Source organism: Neovison vison, chromosome 1, assembly GCF_020171115.1.
Source record: "Neovison vison isolate M4711 chromosome 1, ASM_NN_V1, whole genome shotgun sequence".
Classification (NCBI taxonomy): Eukaryota; Metazoa; Chordata; class Mammalia; order Carnivora; family Mustelidae; genus Neogale; species Neogale vison.
Genome location: NC_058091.1, coordinates 12642250 through 12658469, shown reverse-complemented (window position 1 = coordinate 12658469; position 16220 = coordinate 12642250). Strand labels below are relative to the sequence as shown.

Sequence of the window (16220 nt, the reverse complement as noted above, 5' to 3'; positions counted from 1 at the left end):
CCAATTTTAGCAAAAATACTTATGTTGTCTTGTGCTAGAAATAAAACTAATCATTTGTGTTTATGATTTTTTACTACAAACCCCAAAATGACATGGGCCCTGCCACCCTCCTGAGATAATCACCCACAGACAGACGGCTCCTCTTGATACACCAGAGCCCACAACTCAAGGCAGCTATGGGCTCTAGTGGTTCCTGATACTTAATTCCCTGACAGATCCAAGAAGCCACCAAGAAAATGGGCTCCCTGCAGCACTGGAACCAAGGTGTGAGAGGGACTCTCCTGCCTCCCAAAACTGTTCCAGTCAGCATGCAAAAGAGCTCCCTTTTTACCTTCCGCCACCATGAACATAGGTTCCCGCACCCGTTTCTACTGGGAGGAAGCAGCTGCAGGCATGACTTCATGTTATTTGGCATAAAGGCAATGGAATGGGAAAAAGAGGTTCTGGAACCAAGTCACCCCTCAGGAGCCAGGCAGTGGAGCTGATCTCTGTCATATCCCTTAGGTCACCCAGATCAGCAGACTTAGGCCAGCCTGCCGGGCAGACCCCCCACCAGGGCCACCATCGGGTGCCCCTTCCTTCATGGCTCTTCCTCATTCTACCTTCTTATCAATGGAGGAGACTTCAGCAACCTGTCACCCTCTCCGTGCTGTGTCTCTTCCTCTGTAAAGCAGGCATGATAAACCCTAACTCAGAGATCTGCTGAGAGTAAATGTGGTAACAGGTGTCAAAGATGTCACATGCACCTGAGACACTACCAGCACCCAATAAATGCTCTCATGGCTTCTTTCTCCTCTGCTTCCATGGCCATCTCACTTCCTGTTCAGTCCTTCTGGGCTTTCTAATGCTCATTCCCCCCATTTTTTTTCCACAGTGGAACTCTGGTGCCTGCCATTGTCATTTCATCTCTCACCCCTGTGATTGCGGCTTTCATGTTATTGCCACTTCATGGGGACAGACTGAAGATACAGCCCCTCCCACCCGAGTTTCCCTTGCAGGACGGTAGAGCCTGAAAACTGGACAGGAACTCTATCCGTGGACTTGGTGTGGGATGGCAGCTGAGGCACACTTACAAGAAGGGTGCAGTCTCCTCACAGGGGAAAAAGCAGCAACTCTTTACCCTTCAGATCAGGAGACGGACACATTATCCTTAAACGGAAAGATGCAGATAACGTGACAAGAAAGAGAAGGGCAGTTGACAACACAGGGAAGAAAAGGAGCAGAAGCAGAAGCAAACCGTTCTCCTCACAGATGGAGACAAAAGGAGTAAGACCCAAAGAGAACATGTTCCTTGTCACTGGAAGAAGGACACAACTTTCATTCCTTAAATTTCCCAGAGAAAAGAAATAAACGGAAAAGACAGGTTTCTTCCGGAAAAGTCAAGAGACCTTCTGCCAAGAAGTTCTGGAGAAAACTATTCTTCTCCTCACTGGAAGACAGTGTGAAGTCTTCTGGCTCATTCAGTCTTGTTGCTGCTGTCACACGGCATATAGAAAAAGGCATTCAGCTCATTCATCAAGTTTGTTATTTCTAATTTGTGTGCACACAAACATTCCACTTGCCAAGGCACCTGTGTTCTCTAATTGCTAAAGAAAACATATGTTCACAAGAGCTAAACATCTTTCTCAATCTAAGTTCATAAAATGATACTCCCATGTATATTCACATTTTGCCAGTTTCAGACCATCCTTAAAAATTGTTCAAATTTAAATAAATAAACAAAAAAAAAACAACAGGAAAAAAAAAAGAGCAACATACTTGTCGACTTTCTCTCCTTAAATCATCAACTTTGTTTCCAGAAAACCAGTATAAGGCATGATTTTTTTATATTTCCTGCTCTATGCTATTATTTCTCATGGATACTGTGCTTTACATATATTATCTCATTTAATCTTTATACCAATCTTTTGAGGTAGATATTATTATTTTAAAATAAAACATTTTACATTATTTCTCTATATCTAATTTTACACAAATACATACATGTGGTCAAGTAATATTCTCTGTAAATGAAGTGCTTCTTTTCCATCCCGGGGCAGAGGGGGTTTGGCTCTTTTGCTCCATCCCCAATTCTCTCCCTGCCAAAGAAAACCCAACTTTTCTTTTCTTCCAAATAGCTTACCGCACTTATTCCTTTGTATACAGGTTTTTGGATGTGTGTGTATTACAAATACATATATACCTACATTTTTATATTTTGGGGAAGGTCACCATTTGCCATTATATTACACTTTTTTTTCCTTTTTTTTCTTATTCAACAGTAACTGTTAGAAATCCTGCCAAATCATCTGGTAAGGTAAATATTAGTATTCCCATTTTACAGACAAAAAAATTGAGGTTCCTAAGTTTTAAGTGACTCATCCAAGGTCCCAGGGTTAATTAGTGGTAGAGGTAGGATTTGAACCCATGGTTATCTCTGAAGCATCCGCTCAATGTGCACCGAAGGGAAAACCAAAACCGTATCTCTTGTGTCCCCTAAGTTTGGGCTGAATTTCTCTGATAAGTGACAAAGTCTCATCAGCTGATTTGTCAAAAGTACTATCTCATTTGTTTAAACACACATTTAAAAATCACGAATTCTCATGTGCCAGGCAGTGTGAGGCCCGCAGAAGGGGCAAACGTGACGAGTCGGCAGGGAGCCTTCTCCTGAGGTGAACAGCTCAGGATCTGTAGTTCGCATGGTGACATTTTTTTTTCTACCATCAGTTCATAACCATCAATACTTCCATGACCATCAGGAAAGCACCCCAAGACGACATAGGAAGCCCTTTTCCTCCAGACAGGCACAAAGTCACGCCAGTCCATTTACTCGAGCATCACCTTCTCAAGGAAGGTCACCCCTGCCCCATACCTAAACCTGAATTCCTCCTCAATCTTTCCCGTGCTCCTTCCCTCCTTAGCATTCCTTAACTTAAGGCCATGCAGTTCCTCCAGAGCTTCTATTAAAAAAACTAAGTGCTCATATGGTTTAGAGAAAGTACAGGCCTATTAGCTCCATTATTTTAAAACAAAAGAAGGCAATCTTTGATTTAAAGGCCACTGGTTATTTTCCAGAAACCATCTGTACAATGCATCTCATTAAAAGCCTTTCATCTCTCCCCAGTTGCAAGAAATGGGGAAAAAATGGCAAGGGACAGAAAAGCAAAAAGCACGTGATCCCTGTGAGGAAGAGGACAGGGCAGAGGGAGGAAACAATGTTAGAAAGCAACAGTGATATACTGACCTTCTGGACGGTAGTGGTCAGGTCCAGGCAAAGCTGAATGATTTTGTTCTTGGTTACTGAGAAATCTGTGATCCCTGTAAATGGAGCCCTAGAAAGCAACAAATGTTCTTTTAAAAAGGGGGGGGAGCAGTCCCAGGATCCTGCACCGTACAATGAGAAGCACGGCCACAGCACAGGCTGGCTTCAAAGACTGGTCATGCAACTGCTTCCTCTCAAAAACGGGAATCCGAACAGAAAAGAGACAGAGAAGTGCTAGATAAAAACACATCAGAAATGAGCCAAGAGAATTCCTGCCCCTTCAGAGGTCAAGCACAGCTTCACATGGTTCCAGGCCTTCCCCAAGGGGAGTTTAATTTGTTCCTACTATTCACCCTTTCAGGAGCTTCCACAGGGACCCAAAAACGCCCCACTGAGCCAGATCTCCTGCACTGGTACAGTGGAAGGGACAGGCAAGGGACCCCAGCTCACTTCCCCGACAATGGACAGGCCTGTGTGCAGCTCGGGCCCTCCCCTGACTGGATGGTCAAGGTCATGCATCACTTACCGGTCCAGCCAAGCCAACAAGGCCTTAGCAGCACCTATTAGCTCCACCACAGAAGTCAGGAACTCATTGGGGGGCTTGTGGGAAGTATTTCCATCATAAGCTGGACTTTTCCGCCGGCTACTTATGTAATTTTGTAAGTTGTGAGAAGATGCTCGCAGTTTCAGAACTAAGTTCTTCATATTGTCAGTTTCTAGGCCATAATTCTGTAGAAAAGAAAATCAAAGAAAAAAATTCAAAACAATCAACAACATCCAAACTCTCATAATTACCTCAAAAGCCTGCTGAGCAACTTGAATAACTCCTACGACAGCCACAAAACCCTGTATGATTTACCCACAGGGCTGATCTTTCCCACTCCAGCCTTTTCTGTCCTTCCTCCAGTGTACTCTGGTCCCAGTGACTTTGTTCTTGCTAGTTCCTCTTTTCAAATGCTCCTGCCACAAATATTTGCATGAACAGCTCTTTTTTATACTTACCTAGTAGCCCAAAGGTTCCCTCCTCTTTGAGGGTTCCTGGACTATCAAGAACAGTTTCTTCACCTGAGGCTTACTGTCTGTGTTTTGGTTGGGTGAGGAGGAAAGGGAGGATTCCTATACACCGCAAGACGTTTAGCAGCACCCCCGGCCAATTGTACCCTCTCCCTAGTTGTAACAACCAAAGATGTCTCCAGATGTTGCCAAATGCCCCTTCAGGTAACTCTTTAGCTCATCACCAACTGTCACCTCTCTGAACTGTCCTGTTTGGCACCATCTTTCTTCACAGAGATGCAAAGTCTGAGAGAGCCAAGTTCCGTGTCTGGCAAACGACCATACTGGCAGCACAGAAGACAACAGAGTAGCCCCTGAGTGGATACATTTCCACCAGGTGAGACTCACCTGCCCAGAAACAGCATCACTGACCAAATGTCAACTCCCCTGAAATACAATTTCCACCTCTTGAGTTTCTCACCTGTGTTCTTTCTGGATAACATTCAACTGACTCAGGTGCTTTGAAACAATGAGTTTTGTGTGATAGATAGAGAACAAATCCCGGAGGACAACACCTACATTTCAGATAACTTTGGCGGGAGGTGGGATGGATTTCTGTGTTCAACCGCATGTACATATCCCAAGTTGGTGTTTCTTTGTTTTAACCAAAAAATGAAGAAATTTCTGGATTCTATTATACTGTTGAAACAGCATCCCAAAGTCAGAATGCTGTGCCATTTAAATTCTGGGGTAACAGAATGACCAATAAAATGGAACATTTACTCTCTGCCATCTCGAGGCTGGGCTAAGTCCTCAACAAGTACTATCTCAGGGAAAGAGCACATGAAAATGGGAATGATAGGATATCTATTTTCTAGGTAAGGAAACTAAAGCACAGAGCCATTAAATAAATTCTCCAAAGTCACACAGCTCATCTGTGGAGAGGTGGGCTTACAAGGAAGGCCATCGGCACCAAGGGCACAACGCTTCAATCACCATGCTGCACAACCCCCATCCGTGCTCCCTGCCCAAGAGAGGACAGAAGGAGAAGACAGAAAACAGGACAGATAGTAAATGAGTAAAGAAGAGTGGCCAGTGGCCTTGGATCTACACAAACTAACAAGCTGCTTACCTCCCCGCCCAAGTTCTGTCTTGACTTGCTCCATGCCCTGACGTTCAAGAAGTCAATGTTTGCATAGTAATAAAAGTTCCAAGTAATTTCTGGGGACGTCGGCTACAGACACTATAGCTGTTTTCACTGCAGTGAAATGTTCGTGAAGCTTAAATGTATGTTGCTGCCTATAATAAAATTAAAAGTGCTTTTTTAAAGAAGATTTTATTTATTTATTTGATAGACAGAGATCACAAGTAGGCAGAGAGGCAGACAGAGGGCAGGGGGAAGCAGGCTCCATGCCGAGCAGAGAGCCGGATGCGGGGCTCAATCCCAGGACCCTGAGATCATGACCTGAGTGGAAGGCAGAGGCTTTAATCCACTGAGCCACCTAGGCACCCCTAAAAAGTGCTTTTTAAAAATTTTAGGGACACACACAAAACAGACAATCATATAAAAAAATGGGCAGAAGATTATGAACAGATACTTCTCCAATGAAGACATACAAATGGCTATCAGACACATGAAAAAATGTTCATCATCACTAGCCATCAGGGAGATTCAAATTAAAACCACACTGAGATATCACCTTACACCATTTAGAATGGCCAAAGTTAGCAAGACAGGAAACATGTGTTGGAGGGGATGTGGAGAAAGGGGAACCCTCTTACACTGTTGGTGGGAATGCAAGTTGGTGCAGCCATGCTCCAAATGCTCCTGCCACAAATATTTGGAGAACAGTGTGGAGATTCCTCAAGAAATTAAAAATAGAGCTTCCCTATGACCCTGCAATTGCACTCCTGGGTATTTACCCCAAAGATACAGATGGAGTGAAAAGAAGGGCCATCTGTACCCCAATGTTTATAGCAGCAATGGCCACGGTCGCCAAACTGTGGAAAGAACCAAGATGCCCTTCAACGGACGAATGGATGAGGAAGATGTGGTCCATACACACTATGGAGTATTATGCCTCCGTCAGAAAGGATGAATACCCAACTTTTGTAGCAACATGGACGGGACTGGAAGAGAGTATGCTAAGTGAAATAAGTCAAGCAGAGAGAGTCAATTATCATATGGTTTCACTTATTTGTGGAGCATAACAAATAGCATGGAGGACATGGGGAGATGGAGAGGAGAAGGGAGTTGAGGGAAATTGGAGGGGGAGATGAACCATGAGAGACTATGGACTCTGAAAAACAATCTGAGGGGTGTGAAGGGGCAGGGGGTGGGAGGTTGCAGGTACCAGGTGGTGGGTATTAGAGAGGCCACGGATTGCATGGAGCACTGGATGTGGTGCAAAAACAATGAATACTGTTACGCTGAAAATAAATTTAAAAAATTAAAAAGATATTTAGGTAGACATTTTGAAAAGAATAGAGTACAACTAAAAAAAAAATGAAAAAAATAAAAATAACTCCTCAGAACCATTAACCGGAAGCTGTCTTTTGCAAGCTTTAAAATTTTCACATAGATTCATAATTTCATAATTTTACAAAGTAAAATTTCATAATACATATGAGTGTTTTGTATTGAAAGTAATGTTCTATCCAAATCTTATATTCCTTCATTTTTTCCTGTCATTTTCTGCAGACAAAAATATGACTTTGTCCTTCAACAAAGAAGACAAAAATATGAAGATGGAGTTTCAGTGTGCTTTTTAAATCCAGAGAATCAAAGACTCACAAGTGAATGGATAAAGAGCCACATGACAAGCTTGTTTTGAAGGACTTGTGACTGATTCAAGAACTGTCCCCTCATTCAGTCAATTACTCCGCCTGCCAACTTCTACCAAGAGTTCTGAACTAAAAGCAGAAAAGTCAGCTTTCTAGACTAAATGTCACCAGAAATGACTTGGAACTCTAATGACTACACACAACATTTACTTCTTGAACTCAAAGAGGATTAAATGCATTTTAGTACAGCAAGAAGTGATAAACCTCCATCTCCTACAAACCTGCCACTTTTAATATAAAATAAAGGGGGAGCATAGCTTCTCGTTAACCGGTTCTTTTCATTTCCACTCAATGTGCTCTGTTTCTGGTTTCCCACCCAAAACAAATCACAGGAGTGGAAGGAGGGATAGATGCAGCTTTAATGGAGTTCAATTTTAACAGGATAGAAAAGAGGAGCAAAGGAAGGATAATTCCTTCCCTTTCCACCCCATTCCACACAAGAAGAGAACAAGACACTGATTATATTCATGCAAGAGAACCTCTAACGCAGAAACATAGCCAGGAAAGGATGACTGACTTAAGTGCCCCACAATGAAAGACAGAAAATGAATAATTTCCCAGACCAGATCTGATTATCTTCATTAATCTTCTCCCTCAAAGTTGTCCCCTTCAGAAATTATGCTAAGATAAAAGGATAAAGAAGATACAAACCAAGTAAGAAATGAAACGAGTCTCTGAAAATCTATACACACACAGACCCCCTTGGGCTGGGGATCTCGCTTCATTAGAGCTCAGCCATCCGGGGGGTTATCTTCTGGTCTGGCTGGGGAAATCACACAGGAGGCAGAAGAGAAGGAAAAAAGGCAGATTCTCACTTTTCTGGTGCCTTAAGTCACAGCACAACTGAGTCACAGCCTAAGAGAAATATTCCACATTCTTTTCTTAAAGGCATTTAATACAATCATCAGCAAGATCCAGTTAAATTCAGACTTTTAGCAAAGATTACTTTCCCGGCATGATTTCTCCCCATAAAGAAGGTAACATTTTTTCATGATTTGCCATAGATGGGTAAAAGATGAAATGAGTAATCTCAGGGATATACGAGTACACAGAAGTGCCCTGGGCAGGTGAATACATTACAGGGATTTCATTTAATCATACATTTAGGGGCATCACTTGACATGTGCTACCGATCCCCACTTTATTCCCCTTCTCAACCTACTTCAACCTTAAACAATACGGGGCGTCTGGGTGGCTCAGTCGGTTAAGCGTCTGACTCAGGCCCTGATCTCATCAGGATCGCGAGATGGAGCCCTTGCAACCGGTTCTGAGCTGGGCATGGAGTCCTGCTTGAGATTCTTTCTCCCTCCCTCTCTGCCCCTCCCCCCTTGCACATGTTCTCTCTCTCTCCAAACTAAAATCTTGAAGACATATATAATGTTTTATAGTGAACTAATTATACAATATTTAATGTGTGTGTGTGTGTGTGTGCCTTCCTTAGTAACTAGGGTCTGGTTGATTTGGCAACAAAAATGGGTTACAATTTTACTTTCTTACCCTCAATCACACCCTCCAGACCAGTGCTAGTAAACAGAACTTGTTGCAATTAGGGAAATGTTCCCTATCTGCACTGTCCAAATATGGTAGACACCGGCCCCCAGTAGCTATGACCTAAAATACAGCTTAGTGCGACCGAGGAAGTGAATTTTAGTTCATTTTAACTTATTTTAATTTAGATAGTTGCATGTGGCACATAGCTGTCCTGCTGAAAGAGCAGCTCGAGCGTCCGCCCCGGACACGGGGAGAAAACCTGGGCTCCGACTCATTCAGTCCTGGGAAGTGGTCTTAGTTCTGCCTCACAATCAAGTCCCCAGTCAGTATTTGCAAAAGGCAGTGGTGTTGTCTCCTGGCTCTCTTCTCTACCCATGATTGGCTGTCTCTGGGGCCATCTGCTCACCGGTTTTGGAATCTTTACCCATAGCTATTCCCTAGTTTAGGCTTTTATCCATTCTATCCACCCTGTTCTCTCCAGAACTTTCCAGTGGTTTTGTTGTCTCCTTTTTCTTCTACATTCTATTCATTTCCTGTCCATCACAAAACCAACATCCACCAAACTAAGTTTACATTACAACCTCTTTTATAACCCTAGGGCCAACTGCAAATATACACTAACTGCCCAAGGGATGGGTTGTTCAAGGTGGAAAATTATCACCAATTTATATATACAAAGGTCTACATAGTGGAAATGCATTAAATAGATAGCATAATAACAAACATATGCATTTCAACAGGAACATTCTATAAGGATATTATATCAAGATGAAAAAACATTTCACTCCAATGCTCTAAAACCCTCCCCAACCCAGAAAAGGCACAGACACGTGGAGGAGAACCCCTCTGTGCCCCTCCTGTCCAATGCATTCGCTGGCATTCTACTGCACAAAGCATGTCCAGAATGAGTCTGAGGTCAAACTTTGTCTACAAAGGAAATTAGAAGGAAATTGTAGGAGATAAAATGCAGCTTTGGGTTCTGGCATTTGTCCAGTTTTGTTCTTTTCGGTCCAATATTTTAAGAGGCGAAGAAGGGGTGAGAGCAGAGAGGCAGTTCTATGTTGACCACCTGGCTTGCTACACACTACGTGCCTCCAACGGACCCTTCCTCCTCTCCTCTCACACTGTGGACTGCAAAGTCATTTAGCGCAAAGCCCTTCCTTGATGCTGAAAGAGACAAATCAAATGAGCAGAAAACATGGAAAAGTGATCTTCCCAGAAGATCACATAATAGAAGTAAACTCACACATGTTTCACTGTATTTAAAAAAAAAAAAAAAAACCACCATACAGCTTTCATAATAAACAGGACTCTAAGACATCTTCTGGGCAACGCAACACACACATTCGAGCACTGCCACGTCCAGAGAGTGTTACTGTACAGATGGGGAAAACAGACACCCCCATTTCCCTGGAGGTCACAGACTGAGGAGTGTGGAGCCGAGCCAGGACGAGAACGCAGAGAGCCTGCCTCCCAGGCCAACACTCACACCGCTTGGCCGCAGCGTCTCCCCTGTGGCAGCTCATTTATCAACCACAAATAATTTCCCCATTAGTTCTGTAAACAAGAGCAGCGCATCTCAGAGCCGGAGACAAAGCTCTGTCCATTTTAAGAAGAAGAACTTGCACAATGCGGACAGTGTTATACAATCGACGGAACGCAGAGCGGCCGCGGCCCCTACTGGGGAGCACATTCTTTCCCACCGTTCTCGGTGATGTAATTGCATATACCCCTGGCTCAGGTTCGCGGCATTACTTAACCCAGCCTGAATGCCACGGAGTGGGTCCAAATCCTGACAGTTGGGGAAAGTGCATCCTGGCCGTGGCACGGAGACAGACAGATGCAGATCCCACCGTGTGGCAGTCAGTGAGCAGACACGAGGCCCTCACGGGTGTTTTTAGCCCACGCAGCCACGGATGTCGGGCCAGAGTCAGAACCTGGCAGGACTGAGCTCACTGATGTTCCACCCGAAGCTCAATCATCTGCAGAGCGGAACTACGCTCACACTGTTTCCCATCTAGCTTCCATTGCATAGGCTGACTGCAGCCCGCCCAAGCGTCGGCTATTTAAATATCACAAAGACCTGTGAAATATAAAAAAGCTTTTCATGGTAACAAAAACAGGCAGGAAAATCAGAACCTATTTCTCATTTCAGTTTAGAAGACAGCACTGTCGTTCAGGACGGTCTCCTTCTTTGCACTCTCTACAGAAGATAAGAAAATGAGACTAACACAGACTTTTTTCTGTAAAAGGCAAGCTGCTTCTTCAAGGGCAAGAGAGTCAAAACACTGGACTCTGGGAGACGCCCGGGTCCCTGGTACAACTACACCACTCGGCCACTGTGGCAATGAGAGCAGCCACAGACAACACAGAAATGAACGGGCGGCGCTGCATGCCAATAAAACTTTATTGACAACGATAAAAGGGCCAGGCTTAACCCGCAGGCCACAGTTTGCCACCTCTTCGTCTGGATAATCATTTCTTTTTCTGTTGTTGTTCCTTTTTTATGCTGTGTTCAGCTCATGCCTCAGTTCAATGGATCATTACTAGAAAACAACGCTAGGCTCAACCACGAATGTTGAGGGTTTTGAGAGAGGTAAGGTTCTAAAGAACATCATCATGGCACAAATCATCTTTTCCTGAACTAACCAGTGCACAGAGAAGGTCGACAGCCTCCAACACAAGTTCTTGGTGTCCAATGCGCGTGACCCCCAGCTCCTCAAGATCCTGATGGGAAATCTGCAGCAGCTGCTCTCCATTTATCTTCTCCCGCTCAAACTTGTGGACATACTGCTGCAGGCAGTCATCTAACCCTACCAAAAAAAGCAGAAGTCCATTATTGTCATTTTGTTACCTTGACTCAAAACACTGCCCCCATTTAAATCAACCTGGGGTATCTCCACTCATGGTCCAACTCTTTCACTGTTGATATACAATGTATATCCCACCTGATGGGCCCTTTTCAGATGTGTCTTCAGATGTGCACAGCTTGAGATTTTCAAATGGATTTAGCACAGTTTCATGACAGTTAACCTTTCCATCCCCTTTCAACTAAAAGAATAAACACTAAACCCTTGCCAACTTGGAAATGCTGGTTATATATACTAGACATGTCTGTCTGCCAGGCAGGGATGGGACACCAGCCCTGTCCCAGCACCTGTGATCCCAGTGGACTTGCCAATCAAGAGCCCTGCCACAGTCGCTGGCCACAATATTCTACCCGCCGGCCAGTTAGAGGGTCAAGGATGACCAAGCAGAACCAATCAAAATCTTCCCTGATATTTGATACATGGACACAGGAAGACAGAGGTTCTTGCTTTCCAGCTGGAAGTCATAAGGATACAACTTTCAGAATACTGACAGTCACTTTCCTGATCAGTTTTCTGAAAACAAATCCACGTGAGAGAAAGAAAATGCTCCAATAATTTCCTACATGCTCCTGGACCTACTCCTCTTAAGGATCATTCTAGATCTATAATTTTTCACTTAAATTAAAATAAATTCCCTTTACAGCTTTAGCTTGTTTGTGTTGGGTTTCTATCCCTTGTGACTGAAAAAGTTCTGATGAATACAGACCCCAAAGGAGAAGATACCAGCAGTGGTACCAGAGAATGGCAACGGTCAGTGGGTTCACTCATGGGACTTCTTCCAGGTCAATAATACTGCTGGCAGTGTTATATTTTAATGCTCTCCTATAATGACTTAAATAGTTATACAGGTAAGCTTCTCAGAACTTGGGGTTCTTTATGCCTATACAGAGAACTCTCTGGTCCACTTGTTTCAATGGTTTTACTGGAATAAAATTTTACACTGAATCAACTGGTCAGTTCAAGCCTAATAATAAATGCCACCTTAGTGTTTCCAACACTGAGGCTTATAAAAATTTAATCCCAACACAGAGGATGAAAATTCAACTTAACCAGCCTAAAGTAGGTGGAAAGCATGCGGCTGTCCCCTCTCTCTCTCTCTCTCTCTCTCTCTCTCTCACACACACACACACACACACACACATACTCACTCACTGAGCCCTCACCAAAGCTCTGCCAGGTGGGTACTCTGGACTAGGAAAAGTAGACACAAGGTCTGGTACTGGGTTTTGGCTATACTAATGTCTGTGGATCTTAAAAGCCGATGTGCTAGGCTAAATGACACCTCTGCCCTGCACACTGTCATCATTTGCCTCCTGAGAAGATTAAAAAAAAAACAATGTCCTTATCACTATTTGGGGACTCCATCAAATACAGGAAGAGGAGGTTAAAAATATATATATATAAGATGATCCGTCAGAAACTACCCATCTTCCCTCATGTGATACCTTTCTCGCTAAGAGGTTCCATCACACTGCAGGCCAGATTAGAGACACTGACATATGCCCAGCTCCACCCTGACAGCCGAGAGCCACAAGTGGCCATCAGGGCACGCGAGTCAGACAGGCCCCAGAGACTACCCGAGGCGGCAGGTATGAAGACGGAACCCCAGCCCCAGTGCTGCAGGGGCTGCGCTCCAGGACCCACCACCCAGGGTCGTCTACAGAGCAACGGCATCGAAGTACACGAGCAGTAGTAACAAGTGCCCAGAGCCAAGGAAAGCCTCCTGACAGCTCTCTTCCCAATCTCTAGATCCCTAAATTAGGGCGCATGGGGAACACATAACCTGTCCACAGCCACACAGCCGGTAAGATGCCAAGAGAAGGATTTTTCTAGCCATCTTCTTCAGCTTGCTCCCAGAAGAAAAGGACTCGAATTCAGATCAAAGCCTAATGGACACAAGCTCTGTTCCTTCACATTCTACCCATGAAACATGGGATTATAAAAATTCCCTCCAAGCATCTTCCCAGATAAGCAGTAAGGTCTAATTACAAACACTTATTAAGAGAGAATCATGAAACCTTAGAGGTACTTAGAAAGTACTGTCACTGAATCTGAACAAAAAGTCTTCATTACTATGAATTTCAGCCTAAATCACTTAGCCAGTTCTAAGGCAGATCACGAGCAATTCCCTGCAGTCCTCTCGCAATCTGTCCTCCTCCCTTGCCCATTTTTCAGCTTTAAAAGGAATTTTTCTTTTAATTATCATAAAAGTTTAGGACAACCGTGTTATACATTTAAACTTTGTTATGGCCAACTTGTGTCTCCCCAAAATTATATGTTGAACCTAACCCCTAGCGCTTAGAAAGTAACTGTATTTGGAGATAAAGCTTTAAAGATGTGATTAGGTTAAAACGAGATCATCAGGATGGGTCCTAATCCAAGATAACTGGTGTGTCCTTGTGACAGGAGGAGACATACACGGAGGCAAGACTGTGTGAAGATCCAGGCAGAAGAAAGCGATTTACAAGCCAAGGAGAGAGGCCACAGAAGCAGCCAGGGCCGCCAACACCAGGATCTCAAACTTCCAGGCTCTGGAGTTGGGAGGAAACTAATGTCTGTTGTCTCGTGACCCGGTCCGTGGTGCATTTTCACAGCAGCCCCGTTAAGCCAACATAAATGTAACGGGGTTTCAGTTCCTCTTCATCCACATGTCATAAACTCTTTCTTAGACAAAATACACAGGGACCAGGGACCGGCAGCATTGAAATCCATGTTTACTGGGCCAAGCAAGTTCACTGTGCAAAGTAAAGCATAAAACAGAGATTCCTATCGGTTTTCATGGGCACAATAAAGAAGTCCATTAAAATTAAAGGGAAGAAACCATGCACCACGAAAGTTCATTAAACTTCTTCCCTGAGTAATAAGTAGAAATGAAGATGAGGCCGGATTCCTCTTTTAATTAACTGAAGAATTTCACTGAGGGAAAAGGATTTCAGGAGTAGCTTGAGAGCATGAGGAGGTATTCTGGACACAGAGAAAGCCGTGGGGGAGGTGCAATGCGGGTTCTTGATAAGATGAAAGTTGTCCACGTGATCAGAGATTGAGAACTTGAAGAATACAGAAGAACATTTCCCTGAAAGGAAGGACAGAATGTCCTCGAAGATTCTGAGGAAATACCAATGATCTAACCTCAAATAATCAAAAATCTCTAACATGTAGGAGAATTATCAAGTAAGAATGCCATAAAGAGCTACAGTGGCATAAAGACCTCTTCCCAAGAAATACACATGCTGAAGACACTAGGTTTTCAATAATATTGCTCCAGTCTTGGCACCTGGGTGGCTCAGTGGGTTAAGCCTCTGCCTTCAGCTCGGGTCATGATCTCAGGGTCCTGGGATCGAGCTCCACATTGGGCTCTCTGCTCAGCGGGGAGCCTGCTTCCCCTCACCCCCTGTCTGTCTGTCTGTCTGTCTCTCTGCCTACTTGTGATCTCTTTCTCTCTCTGTCAAATAAATAAATAAAATCTTTAAAAAAAAATATTGCCCCAGTCTCATTATTCTAACATGTTATGGCCTATTATTCACATCCCACTGATCAGAATAAAGTTAAACATTTGTCAACAGCTAAATTAAACTATTATGCGGTCCCACAAAGGACAGGAAAATCCCCAATTTCAAGTAAACTGGTCTAATCATTTTAGAATTTGCAATACACGCTTTGACCCATTTGTCACATGTACCTATTTGCCAGATCCTTGCTTCAAGGAATTTACAGAACATCTAGCGGAACGGAGACAAACACACATCATTAAATAAAATTAAACACATACCATTCCGACAAATTAAACACATAATTCAATGTGAAAGAATCAGGAAGGAAGGAAAAGGAAAGGGAGCTCCCAAAGAATGCAAACCACAGGGAGAGAGGCCCAGACTCCCTCCACTGCCCCCAAATCTGGCACTGAATACTCTCAAACTTTCAAAGAAATCCCAAATGGGAGAAGGAAAACAAGCAATCTCTCATCCAGAGGTAGAAGCAGACAGGTCCATGGTGAAGAGCCTGAGTACCAATTCGAGTCCTGCTTCTTGCTTAGGGGAACAAGTGACTTAGTTCCCTGGTTTGTAAGACAGGGTACCAGCACTGCCTACTGCACAGACCCGTAACAAAACTGAAATGTCAGTTACTGGTAATGGGCTGAGAACACCATGAAGCACATGGTAATTACTCTAATGTGATTTGTTCAACTCCTCAATTTGCTCAGTGTTCAGAATAAAAGTTGCTACGGAGACACAGAAACCCCCACATGCTTAGATGGCCCCTCCTGGGGAACACAGTTAACTACAGATTCTTGTGTCCTCCCCAGGAGGTGTTCCCAAATACGGAACCTGCCACCATCGGCGATTCCACCCAAATATGTTTTCTGACTGAGACAAGAATAGAAGCACCAGGAAAGCAGAGACTTCCCTTTGTTCCCTGTTTATCCCCTAGCATCTCCAACAATGTCGGTGCGTAACAGTATCTGTGAAGTAAATAAATGAATGCATGAAGACAGACAAGGAACTTTACAAAAATATGAAAGTCACTCCAGTGTACAAGCCACCTGATTTCATTTTCCCATGCCAGCGAGTAACTAGAGAGAAGGAAACTACAGTCGCTGATACTATCTACAGGTCTAGGCTGCCAGTCTCAATGTCGCAAGATTAAAGAAGGTCCTTTCTATATTAAGGAAAGAACCATACACAGAACAAAACTCCAAAGTAAAACTCCAGTCTTTGACAAGATACTTGTCCCACACAAAAAATTCTTTATTAATTAATTAGTCTCTAATGTAACACAATAAA

The 16220-nt window shown here is 43.7% G+C and overlaps 1 protein-coding gene across 2 annotated transcripts in view; it reads right to left on the bottom strand.

Moving 5' to 3' along the window:
• CNKSR3 (CNKSR family member 3) overlaps positions 1–16220 on the bottom strand; it is an 88720-nt gene that overhangs the window by 22718 nt on the left and 49782 nt on the right. Inside the window, exons 2-4 of one of the 2 annotated variants that reach the window (XM_044243533.1) lie at positions 11219–11382; positions 3768–3970; positions 3224–3311 (exon numbers count right to left, since the gene is read on the bottom strand). In XM_044243533.1, coding sequence (XP_044099468.1) covers positions 3224–3311; positions 3768–3970; positions 11219–11382 — 455 coding nt within the window. The remainder of the gene's footprint in view (positions 1–3223; positions 3312–3767; positions 3971–11218; positions 11383–16220) is intronic. The other variant, XM_044243540.1, reaches the window with a different exon arrangement.